The following is a 21,979-nucleotide window of genomic DNA, read 5'->3' on the forward strand; positions in this document are numbered from 1 at the left end:
GCCCAGAGTTCTGGCATGCCAAGCCGTCGTGTTACGCCCAAGAGCAAACACATCGGCCCTTATCAGGATGACCCTTTGCCGGAATGCCAATAGTCGAGTGCGGTGAGACGAGACATAGATAAGGCCATTTCTTACTGTTCCCACCCCATCATATACTACACTCATACTCTCTCACTGTCCATTATATCGTTTCGTTACTCATAGCCGTTGCTCACCTCACCGTCCTCGCCCAAAACTTTCGTCCCAACCAGCACGCGACAGTCCTATTTCTGTCCACCCTACTCACCCCACCTTGTTGCACACCACCAAAATAGACCATCATAGCCAGTGCTCTGAGAACACACTTGCTACCCCAAGCGACGACTACCCTGCTCCAGAGACTCCGAAACACACCCACCTGGATGGCCCCATCGGCCACTGACCCCATCACCACCAACGGCGTCACTTCCAGAGGCTCGACTCCCGAGGTCGAGCACAACACCGACGACCATGTCGCCTTTGGTACATACCAAGTCCTCTGACGAGCCCCTCCCTCACACCAACACCACACCTCACTAACATCACTTCCCAGGCGGCGACGACCAATGGTTCTACAACCCCTCGACCCGGCGCTTCGACCTCAGCCGCGGTAGCCAACGCCGCCTAGCCGTCGACGCCGACGACGGCATCCGAAACCACCGAGGCGTCGAGATCGATCCCGAAAAGACACTACTCGTCATAATCGACATGCAGAATTTCTTCGTGCACCCCGTTTTCCGCGACCATGCAGAAGGGATCAAGACGATACAGCCGCTTCTCAAAGTCATCAGTAAATGCAGGAAAGAAGGGATAGAGCTATGCTGGCTCAACTGGGGTATCGATCAGCAGGATTTGAATCGTATGCCGCCGGCCGTGACGCGAGGTTTCAATAAAGCGTTGAGCCATGAGAAGGGACACGGCTGGCATGTCGGTCTTGGCGCGGAACTGCCGAAAGAGCAGGGTGGTGAGCGGTGCTTGTTTAAGAAGACGTGGAATGCGGATATCTTCGATGATCTGAAACCATACGTGGAGCCGCAGGATCGAAGATTCGACAAAGCGAGGATGTCCGGACTCTGGTCACCTCAACTGCCTTTTCATCGGTACTTGCGCAAGAGTGGGAAGAAGACTTTGCTTTTCGCTGGTGTGAACACGGACCAGTGTCTTCTTGGTACCCTGACGGATGCATATAGTTGGGGCTGGGACTGTATCTTGGTCGGCGATTGCGCAGGCACGATGACGACTGTGCTTGGGGCGAAGGAGGTGTGCGATTACAATGTCGCGACCAACATGGGCTTCGTGACGGACTCGGATGCGCTTTGTGCTGCTGAGATCGTTCACGGGTGAGGCGGTGAATTAAGATGTCACGACATCTACAGCCTGAATTCTGATTGACTGCGTTGCGAGCGATTTGCTTCTGGCGGTACTATGCGATTCGGTTGTTTCTTTCTTCTTCTAGCAACATATGATACCCTTTTGCTGCGAGCAGGCGAGGCAATGTCAGCGGTTCTGGATTTTGTCCGTGAGGTTCGAGCGAGCGAGCCGGAGTTGAGATTTATCTTTATTGCGATTGGTTGACACGATATCATAGACGAACGAATGGCATACTTTTGCTCCCAGGGCCTTGGGCCTGTACTCGTCTCCTTAACCTATCGTGTGTGAATGATGGAGATATGTGCTGATCATTGACGACGAAGCCAGCTCATAGGTGCCAGCAGAGCATTCGCCCTCTGCATTGAAAGGACTATCCAGTCGTGAGGCTTGCACGAGGTTCAATACATGTAGGCTGAGAAAGTGATTGCTTTACCTGATAATAGTCACGTGGCGGTGCGGAGTGGAAGTGGTGGGGCGCCCTCATTCGTGCTTCTCTCATGGGTCCATCATGATCAGCATCAACGCACTATGATCCCGTTCGTTCGAGTGCCCGGTGCCGCACCCACCGACACAAGGTCGCGCCGTCCGCTCGGAATGCGTCCGGGGCGAGGCGGGCACCTGTTCAGCCGCAGCAGCCGCTTGCGCGATTGCAGTACTGAGCACGACGTGGCCACAGGAGCAATGGTTTGGAGCCCAATGGCTGCATTATGTTGTATTGCAGACAGTGAGGTCCATGGCAAATGCTTGAAGCTGCGAATGAGCACTCTCTTACACAGCCCAACTCTCGTCGATAAGCGCGGCCGCTCGCAGCATCTTCCAGCCTGGCCTTGTGCAGCTATGCATCGAGCTCGGTCTGGGTACTGCTCATATCTGCATGGTCACAGTCAGGAAATACTGTCAAGACCTCAACACGGACCAAGCTGATCGAGCCCTACAGCCTTACGGTCCGGACGAAGTCACAAGAGTCTGGCGACTTGCAAGCCCAGATGGAGCATGAAAAGCCTGGCCAAGACCTATGGCACCGTGCCTGGTGCTCATACAGGCTTGTTGTGACACCTTTCGAGCCAGGGTTGGCGGTGGACTATGACGAGGAAGATGATATTTCACCTCAGCAAAACGTACTAATGGCTGTTCGCTTTGACGCTGCGAAATCCTTCGGATCTGCTCCCAGTCAATGCGAAGATGCACTGATGACTCTCGGAGTGGAAGCACCGTCGCCATCGCAGTTGTGCACCAGCTGCGCCGCGATTGACTTGCACACCATGTTTACTACGGAGACCGCACCACAGGGCGGCTCTAAAGCGCAAGACGCGAAAGTGAATTACACAACCTGTGCTCTTTGCCGACTGGTGTTCGACTGCTTGATAGTCAATCCGTTGCTGTTTGGAGAGGCTCTAGAATTGAGCGAACGGCGGTGGTACATGATGGGATTGCAGGAACCGTGGTGGGAGAACCATTCCAACCGGCTGATTGATAAGATTGCTACGAAGACTCTCAACTTCGCGCCTTGTCTTCTGCTAGAGACGCCAACGGCATTGGCGCTCGAGATGGACCTTTATCATGGACACTTCACACTTTTCAGGCTTTAGAGGTTTAGTACGCCACACGTCTCGACTTCTGGACGATCATGTCAGGCTGATGGCACCACTTCGCAGCGCAATGCTTCAATTCCGACTCTTGATTCATCTGAGCAGGAACAACAGTTCCCGTCTGCTCGATTTACCACAGACAAGGTCATTGATCCGGCTCTTCTCGGTGCTTGGGCAGCAATGAGTTCCACATCTTCGGCTTTACCGCCGACACTGGGCTTGTCAAAACACTGCTCAAGTGGCCAGCTGAAGCTAGTCGACGTAGAGACGTGCTCTTTGTTTACTGCTACAAAGCCGCCGGTGTATGCAGCTCTCTCTTATGTGTGGGGCACGCAATGCACTCGGTCGTCGAATACTGTGAGTGATGGGCCGCTCCGACTGGCGGCCTTACCCCGAACGATCCGCGATGCTCTCAAAGCAACAGAATACATGGGCTACCGTTACCTTTGGGCGGACGCTTTCTGCATTGATCATGTCAATCAAACGCAAAAGCAAGCACTTATCGCTCAAATGGATGTGGTTTACGAAAGCGCTGCGATTACAATTGTGGCTGCTGCGGGTGACCATGCAGACTCTGGGCTTCCAGGCATCTCTCCGCGGCTGGACTCTTGTGTCGCAATTCGTGGTGATTCCAGGAACTACCATGCTGGCATTGAGCTGCCTGTACCCTCTCGAGCAGTCTTATCTTCGGCATGGAATACGAGGGGCTGGACCTTCCAAGAGGCGCAACTATCAAGAGTTCGGGTTTACTTCACGCCACGCGAAGTAATTCTTACCACTGGAGATTGGTATCAGAGAGAGTCTCAGGGACGTGCGAAGATCGTGGAAACCACCGCTCGGGTCGATGGCTGGTCCTCGCCCAAGCTGAGGACGGACTTCAGGCTATACTCTAACGCGCTTGAGGCTTACTGTTCACGAAGGCTTAGCAATGAAGACGACACTGTCGCGGCTTTAGTAGGCTACGTCAACGCCTCGACAGACGCATCTGATTCTTGGCGCGCATCTCATCTGCATCACGGCCTTCCTCTACCCTTCTTCAACGCTGCTCTACATTGGCAGCCTATCATCAAGAAATCCAATTTCGCTCTCTCTCCAGAATTGGGGCGCGCCTTCGTTGAGGAGGCTAAGGCTCATAGTGGCGTTCGACCTGGCTTTCCTTCGTGGAGTCGGGCATCCGTCCGGCTCCCACGCCTCAGCCACGGCAACATCAAAGACTCATTTGGTCTGTTCCCCGGCAGCTCTAAAGACCTACATCGCTTTGCCTTGATGAAACATGAAAGACACATCCTTGGCGTGCCAGCTATATACGATATTCGCAGTATGAAGGATGTCACAGAGCACATTCCACCAAGCGTTCCCGATCGTGTATTTCCAGAGCCTGCCACTCGAGGCTGGTGCGGTACGGTTGACATCACATCCGAGATCTCATTCCGCAGTGTCCAAGAGGCTTCCAAAGGATCCCCCTCTCCACCCTTCAGCACGTTCAGCAAGACGATCTGGATCGACTGCGAAGCGCCGACCCCCGGAACATTCCAAGCTGACCCTCAGCTCGACGTCCTATGGCTCTGGACGGTGTCCCGGCCATGCCGTGTGGTCAACGAGGAATCCGATGCTTCTATGCTATTTCGGTTTGGTATCACTTTTGATCTGCGAACGGACATAACCGGGAACCCGCCGACTGTCTACATTTCAACGTCAGGCTGGATCACCAACGACGTCCCATGGATGCAGAAGCAGCCAGTCGCGGCGGACGAAGTCCAAGCAATTCGGACGGTGGAAAGGTACTCCACCGAATATAAACATGCTGTACCCGTCAAAATGCTCCAAGAGACATGCGATGCTATCATAACGGGAGCATCGGGTCGAATGCTCAAGATTATGATCGTGAGACGAGTTGGGCAATATGTCCGACGTGTAGGTCTTGTCGAGCTTACACCGCGCGATTGGTCTGAATGGAAGGCAGACGGCTTCACGGAATCGCCAATCCAGTCGAAGTGGTTTGCTATCATCTGAATTCATGTGCAACATCAGTACTCGACGGCTTGACTACTGGAATATGTTTGGACCGGGATTCCTACATCTGATTTATAGTGTAGACACGCTGTCTTCCACGTACGTAATCTGCCTTTACTCGAATCGCTGAGCTAATAGAAGGCACGGTGACTTATACAAGATATCGTAGTAGGGAGCGTGCCAACCGACCTCAGAAGTTTCAATACGATATCAAATAATGGGAGCAACGCCGTGGTGCCAGCAAATTGTTGAGGTCCAGCTTTAACTCCAGAATAAATCGAGAAAGTGAGTCGGTAATCGGCGGATATCAGAGGTGCTCGGCAGAAAATCCACTCCAGCCTACCTTCTCAAGCTCGTCGAGTCGTTTCAAGACATGAATGCTGACCATAGAAGGATCCTCGCGGCAAGGTTCCATCCACGTATCCGTGATTGCTCCATAGTCGCCTTCGTAGATTGCTAGATTCTCCAGGCTGGCTTCGAGTCCGAGCGGCAGATGCTCCAGAATTTCGGTCTGCAACGGAGTCCTATTACGAGTGTCAGCAACCTTAGTGGACCGCTTTCCGACTTGCTCTACGTGCTTACAAACGGGCGCGGATCATTTCTCGGTTCCTATTGTGGCTTTCACTTGACTCGAGCATGTCTTGCTTCGACTTACGCAACCTCTCTAGGCTTTGATCATCCCATGAGTGCTGCAGATACCTCCCGATGACCTCTCGCATGTCAGCTCCGGGAGTAAGGGACAAGAATGCGCCGCCGCCTGGCGCGGTGTCGTTGTACCGTACGACAAAGACGTCGCCTTTCCAGAATTGCCGATTTTCTGTGGTCTCCATCGCCTGGGCTATGTGAAGCATCGTTGCAATGCACTTGTTTGGAGAGAGATCTTCGCTGGTGTTGAAGAATACCATATAGTTCCCCTCGTTCGCCTTGTTCTCCTGATTCTCGACGCTACATAATTGGTGACCCTGCTCAAGATGAAGTATCTCGCCCCAAAAGGGACGAAAGTCGGGAACGTTTGAGGTTGCACCCAGGCACTCTGGTCCCGCCAGGTTCTCACGAACATCGAGACTCACAATACGAGATGTTTCGTCGTCAGCTGGCAGACATATCGCAGATATCTGATTCAGTCGACGCCCGAGAGCTTGTTGGATTTCCTCACGATGTGCAGCATTGACGCTGTCTGTCAGCAGCTCTTTTTGATGATCCTGCCTCCGATGGCCCATCTTGGCAATGGTGACAACCGATTCGCTAGATGTCACAGCTGGGGTCGATTGTGGCACGGCGACTCCACGACGACCCGGGGGTCGGCGGAGTTGGTCTTCGAGCCATGCTTGAATGGCGCACAATCCTTCTATAAGCATGCTCAGAAACCTCGTTTCTAATGGAGCGTTGATCTCGATCGTCCAGTATATAAGCATGGCACTTCTCCATCAAAGCCCAACATAGCCGCTGACGCATGGTCTGCATCCGTCGAAGATCCTCGTGTCTTGCTTTCTGGCGGAGTCTTCTGTCTAGCCAGTATCTCGGCCAATCTATTCAGGAACTTCTTTTGCAATCTCTCCTCCCCACCCGATGCGACAAGATCTCTAGGGTGGATAGAGTCATCATCTGACAGCTCTTCATCATCGCCACTTCCAGAATCTGCTGGCTGGGCGGAGCCTTGCTGCCTCGTGGTCGTAGATACTGCTAGGGCCGCGGCAGCAAAATGCTCTCTATTAAGTCGACGGAACGACCAGGGATCATCTGACATGACCAGATGTCCCAATGGCTAGCTCTTGTTTATGTATGCAGTGAAAGCAGTCTGACAACCTCTGCGCATGTATCATAAGCAATGGTGCTAGGGTATGAGCCTTTCATATCGCGGTGGTACGTGGCTGCACGCCAGACTTCGCTCCGTAAGCGCGGCGCAAAAAGCGTACCGGCTGCAGTGTACTATATAGCGAACCGCTCGATCATGTTCCAGACATAAGAAGAGCGTCAATCTGCGCCATACCAATCTACCCAAGCAAATATGAATTGGTTAATCAAAGCTACACGGCTGCGACTTATCGATTTGAAGCGACAATATGACTTGCTGTATGGCCATGGTCTCGTGACGTGTGCTGCAAGCTGTACATGCTCCGTGCATAGCTGTGGCGGCAACGAAAGTTGGTCTATGACTTGAATTCTGCTGATAGGCTAAGGAAGAGGCCTATCGTAGACGTCGTCCTCTCGGACGTTGCATCACGCAATGCGAATGCTGCGGGTGGGATTCATACTACCTAAATATTCTCAATCGCCAGCCACGACTTCAGGCGCGGCTAAAGTGTCATCCTGAGGAGCATCCTTGACCAGCCCAGTAACATCGTCATCCTTGGGCCTCCAATCCCTAACCCTCTGGACCAGCCCACCCTCAACCAGCACCTCCCTTCCCTCCCCCTCCTCCCCAAGCACAGTCCCAATCCACCTCACATCATCCCCCGCCTTCCCACCCTTCTTCTTCAACCCCCTCAAAAAGTCCTCCGCTTGCACAACACCACCTCCCACACCCACAACCGGCCCCGCGCTAGCACCCACACCGCCAACCAACGTGGAAGAATCCGGCACCAAACCAGCCACCCGCCTCATCTCCGCATGCTGTGACCCATCAAACCATTTCGTGAAGGCCACCACGTCCCGCAAATCCTGCTCCTCGCGTTTCCGCTTCTCCCCTCGCATTCGTGCTTCGCCGCCTTCTTTGACGGAAGTACCCATGACTTCTACAGGCACCCTCATAATCTCCCTCCATTCTTCCTCCGCTGCTCCCTCGGCTGGGAGGAGGACGCCACATTCCGCCATTGCCATGCGGACATCTGTCACCGTCGGCACGGAATCGTTATGGCTGAGTGAAGCGTATCGTGCTGTTGTCGACGTCAATAGTAGGAGATAGCGTTCCGTTAGATTTGTGAGAGTCTCGAGAACCGCTGGTCGCGTGCTATGGAAGCCGGCGGCACGGAGACTTTGTGCTATACATGGTCGAAGGAGTGCGCGGTGGAGGTCGGAGGATTGGGACATCTTTGTCGCCGGCCAAGATGATAGACGATGGTTGTGGCGATGAGTGGAAGCTCGTGTTATCGTGGTATCATGATTCGAGGGATGCGCCGGCAGCGTTTGTTGTTGCTGATTGGGAGTGAATGTCGAAGTGAAGACAGAAGTGACAGCCTATGTTTTGTGAAGCTGTGATTGGCTGGCCATGAGACGCGCTAGCGGATGTACTCAAATCTAACGCCGGGGCGGTCTCCAGCAGCTTGAAAACAGTTCAAAGTCGGGGGGATCGTATTCAAGCTGACAAGCCCATACCGTCTTGTCTCCATGCCACGTCTTCCCATGGTCATGCGGTACACCATAGTCATCGCAGACATTACACGACAGTACATCTATAGAAGTTCGCTTCGGTACACGGCTTGAAGATTACACGATTATGCATGTCAAGCGCGATGGAACTACATCCGGACATGCAATCATGGCGTGAACTGTCCTTTGATCTTGCCCACTGAATTAGAATGAGAGCATCAAGTGGTCGTACATCTGCACGAGCGAGACGTTCCAACAGCTACTCCCCTCTACTCGCCCTGATCATCCTCATCAGCCAAGCCAAAAGCACTCCTCTTCATCTTCAGATCCTCCTCCAATTTCCCCAGCCTCTCCATCTCCCTACGTCTGAGCAACATATTACCCATTCCATTCGCCTTCGTCCTGACCGCAGCAATTTCCCTCTCCAGATCAGCAACTTCCTCCAATTGCTGTGCGCGCTCTGCAGCCTTCTCGGCCGCGTCCTCGTCCACGACATCGGGCGAGTCTTCATCGGAGTAGTCGTCTTCGTCCTCGTCGGACTCTTCGGACTCGTCCGTCCCCGCTCTCGGTGTTTCAGCTGGTGTTTCCGCAATCGGTGTTTCGGCTGTCGGTGTTGACACGGCGGGAGCGTCAGTCATAATGGTCTCTGCTCCCGCGGTCAAAGGTACAGGCGAGTTCGTCAAGGTCTCCGCGAAAGTCTCACCAAAAGCATCTTCCTCGAATGCACCAGCCAGCTGAGCCTCGAGATCTGCTGCATCAGCCTCTTCCTCCTGTGGCGTCTGTCCATAACCATCATCATAGTCCTCGATCGTGTCTATCGCCTCGCCATCCGCGTCCATCTCATCATCATCGTAAGGCTGCTCAGGCTCGTTCTGTAGTCTATCCCACTCCACCTGGCTGTACTCATTGTGCGTAGTCATACCCTGGCCTCTCTCCCACTCCTCGTCTTCACGCAGCAGTCTCTCGACCTCTTCTTCCACATTTTCTAGCTGCTTGTGACTGACACGCTTGCGGAATCGTCGTCTCCGTACATGATGCATAGGAGGAGTCAAGCCATGCGCATACTGCATAGTCTCCTTGTTCACCTCGCGCGGTAGCGGGAAGTCTCTGATCTCTGCCTCACTCTTAACCGGACCCAGCACGAGCAGCATCTGGCAGATGTCCGCCACCTTCCACCAGCCTTTCTTGTCCCAGCTTTTCATCGACTCCACAATACATGGCAGATCCACCAGCGCAGCAGCATACATCCTGCCCTTGACCTTGACCACAGCTCGCCGTAAATCTGGTGTGACAAACTTGATGCTGACACCCACCCCTCCTTCCTCGCTCAGCCCGACCTTGCCATTTGCGATCGCATTTCTTAGCAAATCCGCATCCTCGCCCGGCTGCATACGCAACACCAGTCCTTGCTGGATAGCGGGATCCTCCTCACGTTCACTGTCCTCACTATCATACCCCACCCCAGTCTCTCGCTTCTGAACCTCGCGCTTCACATTGTGGGTCGTGAGTGCCTTGATACGTGCGGTACTCTTCCTCTTGGGACCAGAAAGCTTCAGCTTATTGACACTACCTGCACTGTACGGTGTCGTGGCTGATAGATCGGCATACGGCGGTTTCGCTGCGGGTGCTTTGATCTTCAGCGAAGGTTTCCGCACCGCTTGCTGCCCACTAGCAATGCGTTTGGTGGCTGGTGAGATATCATCGTTGGCACCGCGCTTCTTACCCGCCAGTCCAGCGACCGCATTCTTCCTGGAAACTGTCGGCAGAGTAGAAGGGGGGTACTCGGTGGCTGGAGTCGGTGGTTGTGATGCCTTGAGCTTCAACTTCGGTCGCCCGATCGTGCTCGCTGTGCTGGGCGCGGGCGACGTAGCACTTGGCCCGGCTGATGTGGCAGACTGTGGTACGCCCGTCGATGGCTGTGACGATGCCTGCCCAGCTCCACCAGTCTTGAGTTTGAGCAGCGGCATCCTGGTGGAGAAAGTGCTAAGCGTAAGATGATATGATGTGCCCGGCGGTCAGCGTGGAAGCTACACCGTGGAGCAGGGTTGCACGTCAGATGTGTAGCATGCCGGAACCTGCATTAGTGGAGTAAGCGGTGACTTGTTACGATTCAAGAGGTGAAGCGATGTGGCTGTGCTCATGCACCGTCAGTTCTTCCGAGCATGTGAAGGAGCGCCAAGCTTTACCGAGCGGCATTTCCGAAGCATCCACAAACGGCGACTAACCTCAGATCACGAGAGCCGAGTTGTTCAAAGTCAAAGGGGAACAGAACCGTGGAACGGTCTCCTTCTTATCGTCTAGAAGTAATTATGCTCTAGTCTAGACCACGAGCGAGGAAGAGTGGTAGCGAGGTCCGGAAGCGCAGTCAGCAGACCATAACTGCCAAGCATATCAAAGTCCATCAACCGACCTCCAAATGAACAATGGTGCAGTCATACGGTTGCATGACCCTATAGCCCACATCACATATCACCACTGCAGAGTCCTTACCGAACCATTCAATAATACAGTACACCACCTCCCGCATGTAACCCTTCCACAATCCCTGCAACCCACGCAGCAATAAGGCTGACGCTAACGAACACTCCGCATGGCTAGCGCAATCCTACACACCGCTGCACCGTCCGCCTTCCCACACCAAACCTCTTCCCTCAGCTGAGCCAAAAGGCGGGCTTGACGCCTACCGATGTCTTCTTATCGTCTGGAGCCATAGCATTTCATCTCCACTGTGACTCTTGACCGCGGTGGCGCATGGTAGAGGCGCTCCACATTCCGGTCTCCTGCGAGTGCACAGTTGCATGTACTCAGCAAGCAACTGGGCGGGATGCATCTTTCGTAGGTATGTCTCTGCTGTTCCACACCTCTCGTCTGGCGGTGTTGTCTGGAACTTCTCCTCCTTGCTATACTATATCTCGCTCTACATCGCTCCTCTACTGTCCACTTCACTTCACTGGCTCATCACTTTGACGATCGTGTTTCGGAATCTGTCAGCCTTGAAGAGTTTCGCCCCCGAGCTGAATCGACCCACTATCTACACGACCATGACCCCCACTACATAGCTAGTGTGTTAACATTATAACGAGATCGTTGGCCATCTCCTTCCATGACGTGCACAATAGATGTCACAGCCTGGCAGAAGCCATACAGTAGCAAGATGGGTTATGACACCATGTCTGCATGGGACAAGACTCCATTTGCCGATCGAGCCGCCTTCCAGTTCAACGACAATATCCAGCGAAGGTACGAGTTCATGACAATCACTTCGCACATCTGACCGACTAACACCATACAGAGGTGGCATATGGGCTGGGAGCATAGAATGGAACAGCGCGCCCGGCCGATCATTATCACGAGACGATTACCAACCTCCATCAAGAACTCCATCAACCAAGTCACGATCACCAGTCGAACTTCCAGCAGCGCCACTCTTCCGCGACGCAACATCATCATGGAGTCCACCGGCTTCACCGACTACACTAACACCTCCAGACTCACCAAGCGTGGATTCCGCTTGCGTAGTACCATCACCAACACTCGTCTCCGTGCCACCCAAGGAGAAGCGGAAGCTGGGCGACCGACTCTACGCCGCCTCCTGTGCAGGTGATCTCGAGCACATCAAGCTCCTGCTATCACTGGGCGCTGATGTGAACTCTCGCACCATCATCCCAGCTCTCTACGAATCCTTCAAGCCCGCGAAAGCCGGCTCGCTCTCGCCATTAGCCGGCGCAACAGGGCATGGCCAACTCGACGCCGTCAAGTATCTCCTCGCTCAAGGCGCCAAGCTGAACCCGACTGTGAACGAGTCCTCCAGCTCACCGCTCCACAAGGCCATTCGCGCAGACGATATGCACATGACTCGGTATCTACTAGAACTAGGAGCGGACGTCAACAGCTTCAACGCCTACAACACTACACCCCTGATGTACGCAGTAAAGTACGGCTCTTCGCCTATGGTCTCTTTGATCCTAAGCTACAAGCCAGACTTCAACCAGCGATCCTTCATCGGTGCCTGTGCGACCCACTGGGCTGTCTGGCCGAACCGAGGCGAGATCATGGAATTGCTGCTCGAAGCCGGAGCGGACAAGGATCAGACACAAGCGGATGGGAGTACGGTCTTGCACTGCGCGGTCCAAGCTGAGAAAGCCGAGATCGTGGAGGTGCTCCTGAGATGGGGAGCTGATCCTTTGCGGAAGAACGATGAGTGGGAGACTCCGCTTGGTGCGGCGGAGAGCGGCTCTAATCAGGAGATCTTGTCCATGATGAAGGTTGCTGTGAAGAGTAGAAGATGAGAAGAGCGTCTTTTGTTTGGGGTTTAGCGCGGGTGTTCGGGTGTTTTGAAGGTACTTGAAAGCGCCTGGGGGGGGTGGCTGTATCACTACTTGTGTCGATTTGCTGCTTGTCGCCGAGTATACCCATGGACGAATATATCTGTACCATCACATACTACTTGATCACGATAAGATCTCCTTCACCTCACATCATCCCGATTGGCTTTCTCGTAGCTGGTGACCTACCAGTCTGAGCCTAAGCAGCTTATTGGAGAGGTCATTGTTCATCTCATGCCTCACTGCGGTATATGTGACGTGAGTGGGAGTTCAATGCAACAGTGCCTGATGCTCCCGACTTGTCCCGAAGCTATGCGGTGCGCTAGGCATTTGCTCTCGATGAAGGTCAATCGTATGTACACTTCGCATACATCCCACTCCGGTCCGACGGGCGGTAGCTGATATCCTTTGCGGAGTGCATATGGCGAGGTGTACCAGAAGCTGTGCTGAGTGGTTGACCTCCGACCTCCGTGTGAAGTACCTCGAGTCTCGAGCATGATGCCGACTGCCAATAATGGGCCGTCTAGCTCCGATTGACAGGACAGCTCCAGGTAGAACTGATCTAATCGGAAGAGCTCGTAACTCTTGTTATGCATGTCGTGAACTACTGACACGGCATAAGATCTGGTATGGACAATGTCCTGTGAAAGCAAGATAAAGTCTTGAGGTCATTCTTAGGAAATACTCGTAGTCGGTCTGCAGTCCTTCATGTGATGGCTGAGACAAGACTGCTTGTGAGACTGTGCCTGCATCGGGGAAGCACGAGTATGGAGCTCGGGGCTGTTTGAGAGGCGTGTCTGATCAAGTCATGTATGCACTGCTGGTCGAGCGGTCTGATTAGGTTTGGCTGTGCATGACTTCACGTCTTCCGTCTGTAGGTAGTGTGAAGTGCCTCGAGCTTGATGTAGCGGACCAAAGGATTGTTGTCGTAGAGGGCAAACACGGGCGAAGCAGGAGCAGACTGATCAGACACAGGAACAAAGGCCTAGTCGATCTCCTTCTTGGCGGAAACTCTTGGTGAAAGGTCTCGAATGTTGCATGTTTGACCCACGCCACCAGGAGATCGGCGCGATTCCGATGGTTGAGCGCACTCTGCGCTCCACTTCTCCACGCCAGCAACGCCAAAAGTATCGTGAAGGTCACGAAATCAAGGTGGGATGTAGAGCAGAATGGCTGTGCGATTCCGCCCACCCGCCCATGTCGGTGTATGAACCCTGATTCTTTTACTGTACTAGAGGCGCGTTCTTATGCTGATACAGGTGCACGGGCCGGATTGGTATCTTCACATATTGCACGTGGTTCTGCTGTTGCTCCCATTGTTACTTGCCTGGTTCCAAGACATCTTCTCCACTACCGACTGGGTACTCTGCTGCCATCATTGCCTTGATCGCCGTAGAGCATCACTGTGTCGTGTGAGGCTAATCTGAGCAGAAGAAGCAGCAAGCTCAACTCCACTCTGCTCAACTCGGCTGCTGCGGGAGCATGACGTGGGCACGTTGAGCGATTGAAGACAACCACAACCAGAAAAAGTCGCGTGAGCAGTCGAGACGCTGTATCACCCACCAGACCACCAACGCTCCGTCGGCAAATACAAAGACACACTCAGCCGCCAACGTCGCACTGTATCTCCTCAACAAGCCCGGGTCACACGCACCACCTTCTATCTCCTCCCTATCTTCGTCTACTGGCCTGGTCGGCCCCCCTAGCAGACGTACGACAGGCGTATGCAAGCAGTAGTCATAGTTCGACCGGGCATTGTGCCCTTCGACTCGCGATATGGCTCCCTCACGCTTCACGCCTGAGCCCATTGAGACCTCCACCAAATCCTCCAAGGATAGGCGTCAGCCTTTGCCTGAGAAGGATGAGACTACAAAGGCAAGACATTTTGCCGTCGAGCCTGTCGAAACTTCTGCTACATCATCCAAGGATCGTAAAGCAGAGCCGGTGAAGTCTGAACCGAGACGGTTTGCTGTCGAGCCCGTTGAGACGGAGCGTAAAAGCAGCAAGGACCGAGGTCAGTCAGATAGTAAGCCACAGCCACGCCGTTTTGCTGTGGAGCCTGTGGAAACGGAGCACAAGAGTAGCAAGGACCGGAAAGCGTCATCTGAACAGTCGAAGCCAAGACGCTTTGCACCTCAGGTCGAGGAGACTTCATCAAGGAGTAGCAAAGAGGAGAAGACTGAGCATGGGAAGCCACATATCAAGTTCTTGCCGCAGCCCGTGGAGACCATCTATCGTACGAGAAGAAAGTCGCCGACTGACGCTGAGGATGTCGCACCCAAGGCCGTTGGCAAGCAGAGGACGGTCCGGAAGTTCGCACCTATCTTGATAGATACCGCATCAAGATCACGACGTGCGGGAGACGATGGTTCAGGGCTTGATCAATCAGAGAAGACGGAGTCTGGACACCACCTGCATGCTCAAGAGCACAGACGGCATATTCGTGGCGACAAGACTCCAGCAAACGAAAGTGAGGATGGTACGGAGCTGGATGAACCGCATTGTCTCGATATACCACAAGAGTTGCGAAGAGAGCTGGCTCCTTTGGATGGCAGTGCACCAGCCAGACGTCCATCTGTGGTGAGCACGCGCAGCCACTCATTTCGATGTCCGGAACTAGATACCATCGAGAGCTCGGAGAGTGAGCGTGGTAGCATCATGTCTTCGCTCTCCTCCAGCCCGGACAAAGGCTCGCCGATCACTGTTTCCGACTCTTCCTTCACGAACGGTGTAGGTGGGCATAAACATGCTACACGCATACGTGAGTCGGTCGACGAGTCTTTTACACACTATCTGCGGCAGCTCGAAGCACAGAAGGCGCAGCAACGACTTCTGCGCGAGCTCGCAGCTGACGCTTTCCCAAACTCGGACTACCATGAGCCAGTGCAGCATTACATGGATATCGATGAAGGAAGCGACGAGATGGAGATAGAAGACCGTCCCGTGACCTACGACTTCGAAGACGAACTACTGCTAGAAATGGCAGCAAGGCGCGAAAGCACAGCCAAGGTGAACTGGGAACAAATGGAAATGCAAAGACATGCAGAACAACTAGAACAGGAACGCAATGCAGCAAAGTCGACAAAGAAACGAACAGAACAGATGACCCAGTCACCCTGGTGGAATCCCGCTCAGACTTACGGCCTGGAGAAACAAGACGAGGAAATGCGATCAATGCGTGATCGAGCCCGACCCCCTATGCTCGGCAACGACCTCGTCTTTCCACGCTGTCCTTCACCAGAGCCTGCACGTTTCGACGTCACCCAAGGCTCGACTGTTCTTCGCAACCAGATGTGCTACTTGACCGAACACGCCGACTCGCAAGCAGAGGACGGAGATGAAGGAGGACTATGGTCGGCTCCACCCGAGCGAGAGGTCACGATCACAAGTGCCGCGGGCAGCGCAAAAGGCTCCCAAGATCCTAAGAGAGGTCTCTGGGGCGGCTTTTGCATCGAGGATGACTCTGCCGGACATGCTACTCCGAATGGCTTGGCGCCACCTTCCGCCATCACTGGTCCCACCGGTCTCCTGACGCCGATGGCAAACGAAGGCGGCTACAATCCCTTCGAGCAATCTTTTGCCGTCCCCGCGCCTGCACTATCGCCTGGTCTCGGGATCCAGACGCCTCCGACGCCACCGAGAGGGTTCGGCAGTAGTGCGAACCTGAACCGTCTGGATGGTATGCTCAATACCGAACAAATTCTAGACGCCACTATGGAGAAAGAATACCCGAACTCCTTCATCACCCAGATATACAATTATCTCTCGCTCGGCTACCCTTCATTAGCACGACCTTTTGACGAAGAGCTCTCGAAGATCAGCCGGATCCCGATCAAGCAGTTGCGGGAGGATGATCGGAAGGCGAAGAGTCTGCCAAGGGGGTATATCCGGCTTGGTCCGGATTTTGAAGGTGGAGGCGGTGAGGGCGTGGAGAAGGAGAGTTGTGTCCGATGGCAGGCGTTGAGGCTGTATGTTAGGGAGTGGGCGCGGCAGGAGAAGGACATGGTTCCTACGGACCAGAGGGCGAGCCAGTGGGGTACTGGTGCGAGGAGGGGTAGTTGGGCTATTTGATCGCTTTCACGGAACCAGCATGGAAGTGCGATTGGGGCTCGTGCGTGTTTGTGTGGTTTATTATCGTGGCACGTGCGAGGTATAGAGGCTGGGAATGGCTGGGTACAAAACTGGATCCCGGGAACGACAGACCGTGTAGCAGCATAGGCAGGCATGACCGCTGGCGTATTTTTGCTTTGTGTTGTGAACGGGACTGACATGGCGTTTGCAAAGCCTTTGAACATCTGAGTAGGATGGAAGGACGGAACAGAACGAGGTGGAGGTCCGGCGCGAAAACTCGATTTCTCGGAGGTAACGTAGGTTGTATGAGTGAACTATAGGTATTACTAAAATCCGCAGGCGTGATAGCCTCCTATCCCTGGCACTGTCCACCATGAAGCAGCGACGTCAAGTCTGATCTTGAGTACATACTACTCACGAACGCTCTCGAAGCCATAGCCTGCCTTGCGTCCACTCTCAAAACAAACGACACCACGACAACTCAGCTGATAGCACGTGCCGAAGACACCGTGATACCATCAGCTAGTTTGACGAAACCTGTGTGGCACGCCGCATCTCGACCTTGATACTTGTCATCGATTCTTGCAGACCACTATCTCATTGCTTGATATCAATCAGCCATCGTGCTATAACCACACATTTGCCTGATCCAGCCAGTAATATCAAGTCATCTGGCCAGGATGATGGCGAGCCACCGGGCCATGACTTTCCACCCGCTATACCGGATCGCAACGAGGATCTCACCGACGCTGTCGCAACCAGATGCGATAGTCGTGAATTTCGACCATCGCTAGGTAGGAGCACGGTGCCTTCCAGTCATCTCGTTCCATGGCTTTGACCTCCGCGTCGATCGGACCTTCCAATCCAGGGGTACTTTCTTGATGCTCGGTATCCTCCTCATACGACTGTAATAATGTCTGCTGCATGCGCACTTGCTCAAATGTTACGACCTCACTGAAGCGTTCTAGACGGGTCGTTTCAGATCTGCTACGCGTGCTCCCTTCAGAGGCTGCGGTCCAGACACCACTATGGCTTACATAGAAGCTCACCCTTGTTCGGCCTTGCCGCAATCCGAAGCTCATCCATTCGATTGGAGGGTCAGTAGATTCGCGCCGGACCGTAGCAGACGTCGTGGAGGTCGCATTCGTCCAGAAAGAGGCAGAACCCTCATGAAGAGTCTCTGGCCTGGTCAGAGTTATATGAAACTTCGGGTTCTCATTCTCCGCGCTCTCCGTAACCAGTGGCGCGAGTGGCACATGCCCCAATCCAAGGTACGTGGCAAAAGTCTCGAACACGTCGAACCAGCAAAACACATTGTCGGATTGCCTCTGCGTGAATACAACTGCTCGCATGAGCACTTCAGAGGTCGCCGAAGCATAGTCGACCACAAAGGATTGACCATTCTTGACCATGCCAAGTAATCCGTATATACGGTCCAATGGCTCGCGGCATTGAAGGTTGCGACACCTTGCCACAAGCGAGTCGAGGCGTTCACCTGTTGAGGTTGGCGAGCAAACAAACCTGAGAGGGTCGAGCTGGTCATTTCCAACATCCATGCTTGTCAAGCGGTCGTTCTGAACAAGCGATGCAATGTACCTGAGGAGCTTGACGTCCACACACGATGTCCCGGTCACAAAGACAGCTTTCCTAGCCAATCGCACCTCTTGAACGACCCACAGGCGCCGCCAGTAACGATTTGAAAACAGCAGACGGACGTCGTCCATGATACGCTGCGTGGACTGGCATAGTTGCTAACGCCATCTTGCCTCAGCTTCGTGACTGGGTTTCGGCCCTGACATAGACATCGTCCTGCCGTGATGGAGATCATAAATGCACTCGTAGGCATTTGGCGGTACATTCGTCTCGATACTGGCAGTGCCGAGCCATGCGATCACCTGACGGGCTCCTCGAAAGATTTCGCTCATCTGCATGACTTGGTGGTTTCGTTCTTGAACGTTTTGCTGAGCGATACAGATGGCATCGATCCAGAGACGCTCATGATGCTGATGTGCAAACTCAATGTCCCGACAGTGTTGGAGGAAACGCCATATATTGTGACGAATCATCAGATCTTTGCCGTTGACTGATATGAGCTGCTGGTTACTCTCCGGACCCCATTCGTAAGATATTGCGTCGTAGCCGCCCTGAATACCCTGAAGGTCGACAACCTCTAGCAAAAGACTGATCACCTCGTCGTGCGTCCTAGGCAAGATCTTCAGCAGTCTGATCGTTTGTTTCGTCAAATCGAGTGGCTCATATGCGTAAGCCATACCGCTGGGCCATTACAACACCTTCTGACGAGATCCTTCCCCGGTGATGCAGGTTCAAACTGTCGTGGTCAATGATACGCAGACGAGGTTGTGTTGCAGCTCAGCCTGCAAGGCTTGCATGATGAGGCGGCATCATGCTCACGGAGGTATGGCTGCAGCATCTAGACGTGGTCCCGTTCGACTTTACCAGCATCAGATGAGCTGGTACTTCGACTGCTCTAACGACGCTATAGGATGTCTCATAATATCTGACTGGTGGGTGGCTGTAATAACATTGCGAGCTCTTATTACAAGAAAAGAAGCTCAGCCTAGACCAACAGACTTCACCCTAAGCGAAACCTGCATTACTCGTCGCCCAAGGAAAGATTCGGCCGTTGCAAAGTGGGCCACGCACCCCAGCTCGCCTGCATAAACCACGCGCCTTGGCGAACAAACCTCCCTCTTCTGTTTGAGATTCCAAGCATTCCTCTTCTTCTGCAGCACAAACAAACGGTTCCTCATTCTTTTCAACGTCATTGACGACTCACACTCGCTACCCGCATATCCATACTTCGTAAAAGTCTACGTTTTAAGATCCTCCGTCACGACATATTCAAGATGTTCACCAAGACTCTCATCGCAAGCGCTTTCGCCAGCCTCGTCGCTGCGCAGTCTACCGTCTTGACCTTCACCCATGTGCCCAACCCCATCACGGACGGTCAAGCCCAAGCGATCACGTATTCCACGAACGATACCACTACCGTAAGCTTCGGCCAAGCTTTCTGGACACAAATACCACAATGCTGACACCCTGCAGCCCGTGACTATCATCCTTCGCAAAGGCGTTCAGACCGACCTCCAGACGATTAGCACGTTGACAAGTATGTATAGCCCATCCACTGTACGAGCCTCCTCTGACGAGTGTAGCCACCGCGACCAGCGGCCAATACATCTGGACTCCATCCACCTCCCTCGCCAACGGCGTCGATTACGCGCTTCAGATCGTTCAAGGCAGCCAATTCAACTACTTCGGCCCATTCACCATTCAAGGCGCATCTGCATCTGCCGTCTCGTCTGCATCCGTCTCGTCGACAGCCAGCTCAAGTGCTTTCGCCAGCAGCACCATCTCGGCCAATGGCACCGCATCCACAACGATCCCGGTAGGAACAATTGGCTCTGGCATGGCTACGGGCACTTCCATGCCCCGCAACACCACAATGAGCATAGCTTCGTTGACCAGCACTGGTTCTGCGACCAGCATGACTGGAAGCGCTTCTACACACGCTTCCGGCACGAGTACAGGCGCGGCTGCGGGCTCGGCATCTGCTCCTGCCAAGCCATCCTCTTCGACGAGTGGTGCATCTGCGATCCAGATGGGCAGCGTCCTCTCTCTTGTTTTCGGCGCGGCAGCTGCAATCTTCTACCTGTAGTCGCATCGTTGATTGATTAGTTGTTGATTGGCGCATAGCCTGGTGCATCTGCGATCTATATCCATTATCGTATACCACTAATGCAAAATTCATACTTATGGTTTTCACATCAAATAATACCAAATACTCCACACCTCATTCATGATTTACCGCCAAGATTTCCACAACACCAAGCAGAATAATGATCAGAATCATCGTGGTTGCTTAGCCGCCACAAACACACTCGAGGGCCGGCTGTCCCGTTCGAGGCAGGGCAAATTTACAACGGCGGCGCTAGTATGAAGTGGAGGATGGAGGATCGACAACAAGCGTCTGGTTGAGCTTCGGTGGATATATGAAGTATACGGACATCCAAACGAGCCCCCGCGCACATCCGATCCTCGCCATCTCGACGGCCGCAAGTCTTGCGTGACATGTCGTCTAGAGAAGACGGCAAGCTATTCATGGGCCGAACTCAGCTTCATGCACAATGGCGGCCAGTGAAGTTACAGCCGCGGTAAGAATTAAGGTTACAGCCTTGCATCTGTGCGCGAGCTACTAAGTGCAACCTAACAGTTTCTAGACGGCCCAAATTATCTAATTCACCACTAGATTGCGCCAATCATGCCGCCTACACCGGAAAGGGGGTAAAAAGGGATATGTATATGATGTTGCCTCGTCCGCGCGCGCCCTTTCGCCACCCCAAGCTTCTATCTTCCCATTTCCGACATTTAAACAGTAGACGGTTTCTATTCGCCACACGCTCTTCAGCATCAATATCACTAATATCAACATGTTCTCACGCTCGTTCTTCCTCGCTCTCTTGAGCGCGCCTCTTTTGGTCCTGGCTGACGGGCCTAACGCCTTCAACAATGCCAATGGTACCTTGGTCGCCACCGCCGGGCAGCCCCTGACTTTGAACTGGACTCCTACGACATCTGGCTCCATCTCTTTGGTGTTGAGGAGTGGTTCCAGCAACGATCTCGCTGCTGGCACTATCATCGCTTGTACGTAAATCAGCGACTCCGAGGCACCTTTTCGCCACCAGCTGATTGACGAGTAATAGCAAACGTCGCCAACAGCGGCTCCTACACCTGGACTCCAGACACCATGTTGACCCGCGGCTCTGACTACACTGTCGAGATCGTCGACGACACCGATCCTACTCAGGTCAACTATACGCCATACTTCGTTCTCAACAGCGACAACACGGTCGCCTACAGCACGTCCCAAGTCAGTTTCGGCACCGCTTCTGCCTCCGCTATCTTGTCCACTCTATCCTCCGCCAGCGCAACAGGCAGCGCCACGAGCGTCGCAGCCGCCATCTCCAGCAGCAAGGCTTCCGCTTCCGCATCTGGCTCTTCCACCGGCTCCGCTGCATCCATGACTGGATCGTCGAGCATGAAGGCGTCTGGCTCTGCAACCAGCGCCGCCTCTTCCGGTGCGTCCGCTGCTTCTTCATCCGCGGCCATTCAGACTCAGTCTGCTGCTGGTGCGGCGCCAAGAGTGACTGCTATGGCTGGTGTGCTCGGCTTGGCTGCCCTCGGTGCTTTGGCATTGTAAAGTAGCTTTTGGAGTGATTGTTTGTATTGCATAGCGCAACGATCATGGCTTTGTAGCATAGA

The 21,979-nt window shown here is 53.7% G+C and overlaps 11 protein-coding genes across 11 annotated transcripts; 6 read left to right on the forward strand and 5 right to left on the reverse strand.

Annotated features, from left to right (window-relative positions):
- Positions 1–401: 401 nt before the first annotated feature.
- LTS14_007929 (uncharacterized protein) lies at positions 402–1,362 on the forward strand (the record flags this gene model as incomplete). Its single annotated transcript, XM_064840618.1, has 2 exons — positions 402–501; positions 572–1,362. The coding sequence occupies 2 exons, from the start codon at positions 402–404 to the stop codon at positions 1,360–1,362; spliced, it is 891 nt and encodes a 296-aa protein (XP_064691649.1).
- Positions 1,363–2,375: 1,013 nt separating this feature from the next.
- Positions 2,376–4,991, forward strand: LTS14_007930 (uncharacterized protein; the record flags this gene model as incomplete). Its single annotated transcript, XM_064840619.1, has 2 exons — positions 2,376–2,705; positions 2,979–4,991. 2 exons carry the CDS (start codon positions 2,376–2,378, stop codon positions 4,989–4,991), a joined length of 2,343 nt encoding a protein of 780 aa, XP_064691650.1.
- Positions 4,992–5,298: 307 nt separating this feature from the next.
- LTS14_007931 (uncharacterized protein) lies at positions 5,299–6,349 on the reverse strand (the record flags this gene model as incomplete). Its single annotated transcript, XM_064840620.1, has 2 exons — positions 5,299–5,515; positions 5,574–6,349. 2 exons carry the CDS (start codon positions 6,347–6,349, stop codon positions 5,299–5,301), a joined length of 993 nt encoding a protein of 330 aa, XP_064691651.1.
- Positions 6,350–7,259: 910 nt separating this feature from the next.
- Positions 7,260–8,021, reverse strand: LTS14_007932 (uncharacterized protein; the record flags this gene model as incomplete). Its single annotated transcript, XM_064840621.1, has 1 exon — positions 7,260–8,021. One exon carries the CDS (start codon positions 8,019–8,021, stop codon positions 7,260–7,262), a length of 762 nt encoding a protein of 253 aa, XP_064691652.1.
- Positions 8,022–8,569: 548 nt separating this feature from the next.
- LTS14_007933 (uncharacterized protein) lies at positions 8,570–10,267 on the reverse strand (the record flags this gene model as incomplete). Its single annotated transcript, XM_064840622.1, has 1 exon — positions 8,570–10,267. One exon carries the CDS (start codon positions 10,265–10,267, stop codon positions 8,570–8,572), a length of 1,698 nt encoding a protein of 565 aa, XP_064691653.1.
- Positions 10,268–11,469: 1,202 nt separating this feature from the next.
- LTS14_007934 (uncharacterized protein) lies at positions 11,470–12,589 on the forward strand (the record flags this gene model as incomplete). The annotated part of the gene is made up of 2 exons (XM_064840623.1): positions 11,470–11,540; positions 11,593–12,589. The coding sequence occupies 2 exons, from the start codon at positions 11,470–11,472 to the stop codon at positions 12,587–12,589; spliced, it is 1,068 nt and encodes a 355-aa protein (XP_064691654.1).
- Positions 12,590–14,401: 1,812 nt separating this feature from the next.
- LTS14_007935 (uncharacterized protein) lies at positions 14,402–16,696 on the forward strand (the record flags this gene model as incomplete). The annotated part of the gene is made up of 1 exon (XM_064840624.1): positions 14,402–16,696. The coding sequence occupies one exon, from the start codon at positions 14,402–14,404 to the stop codon at positions 16,694–16,696; it is 2,295 nt and encodes a 764-aa protein (XP_064691655.1).
- Positions 16,697–17,436: 740 nt separating this feature from the next.
- On the reverse strand, positions 17,437–18,108 carry LTS14_007936 (uncharacterized protein; the record flags this gene model as incomplete). Its single annotated transcript, XM_064840625.1, has 1 exon — positions 17,437–18,108. One exon carries the CDS (start codon positions 18,106–18,108, stop codon positions 17,437–17,439), a length of 672 nt encoding a protein of 223 aa, XP_064691656.1.
- A 339-nt stretch (positions 18,109–18,447) lies between these two features.
- LTS14_007937 (uncharacterized protein) lies at positions 18,448–18,966 on the reverse strand (the record flags this gene model as incomplete). The annotated part of the gene is made up of 1 exon (XM_064840626.1): positions 18,448–18,966. One exon carries the CDS (start codon positions 18,964–18,966, stop codon positions 18,448–18,450), a length of 519 nt encoding a protein of 172 aa, XP_064691657.1.
- Positions 18,967–19,563: 597 nt separating this feature from the next.
- Positions 19,564–20,375, forward strand: LTS14_007938 (uncharacterized protein; the record flags this gene model as incomplete). Its single annotated transcript, XM_064840627.1, has 3 exons — positions 19,564–19,707; positions 19,763–19,826; positions 19,873–20,375. 3 exons carry the CDS (start codon positions 19,564–19,566, stop codon positions 20,373–20,375), a joined length of 711 nt encoding a protein of 236 aa, XP_064691658.1.
- Positions 20,376–21,147: 772 nt separating this feature from the next.
- On the forward strand, positions 21,148–21,917 carry LTS14_007939 (uncharacterized protein; the record flags this gene model as incomplete). Its single annotated transcript, XM_064840628.1, has 2 exons — positions 21,148–21,361; positions 21,421–21,917. The coding sequence occupies 2 exons, from the start codon at positions 21,148–21,150 to the stop codon at positions 21,915–21,917; spliced, it is 711 nt and encodes a 236-aa protein (XP_064691659.1).
- Between the last annotated feature and the right edge of the window lie 62 nt (positions 21,918–21,979).

Source organism: Recurvomyces mirabilis, assembly GCF_035927965.1.
Source record: "Recurvomyces mirabilis strain CCFEE 5264 chromosome Unknown scaffold_23, whole genome shotgun sequence".
In the NCBI taxonomy this organism is placed as follows: Eukaryota; Fungi; Ascomycota; class Dothideomycetes; order Mycosphaerellales; family Teratosphaeriaceae; genus Recurvomyces; species Recurvomyces mirabilis.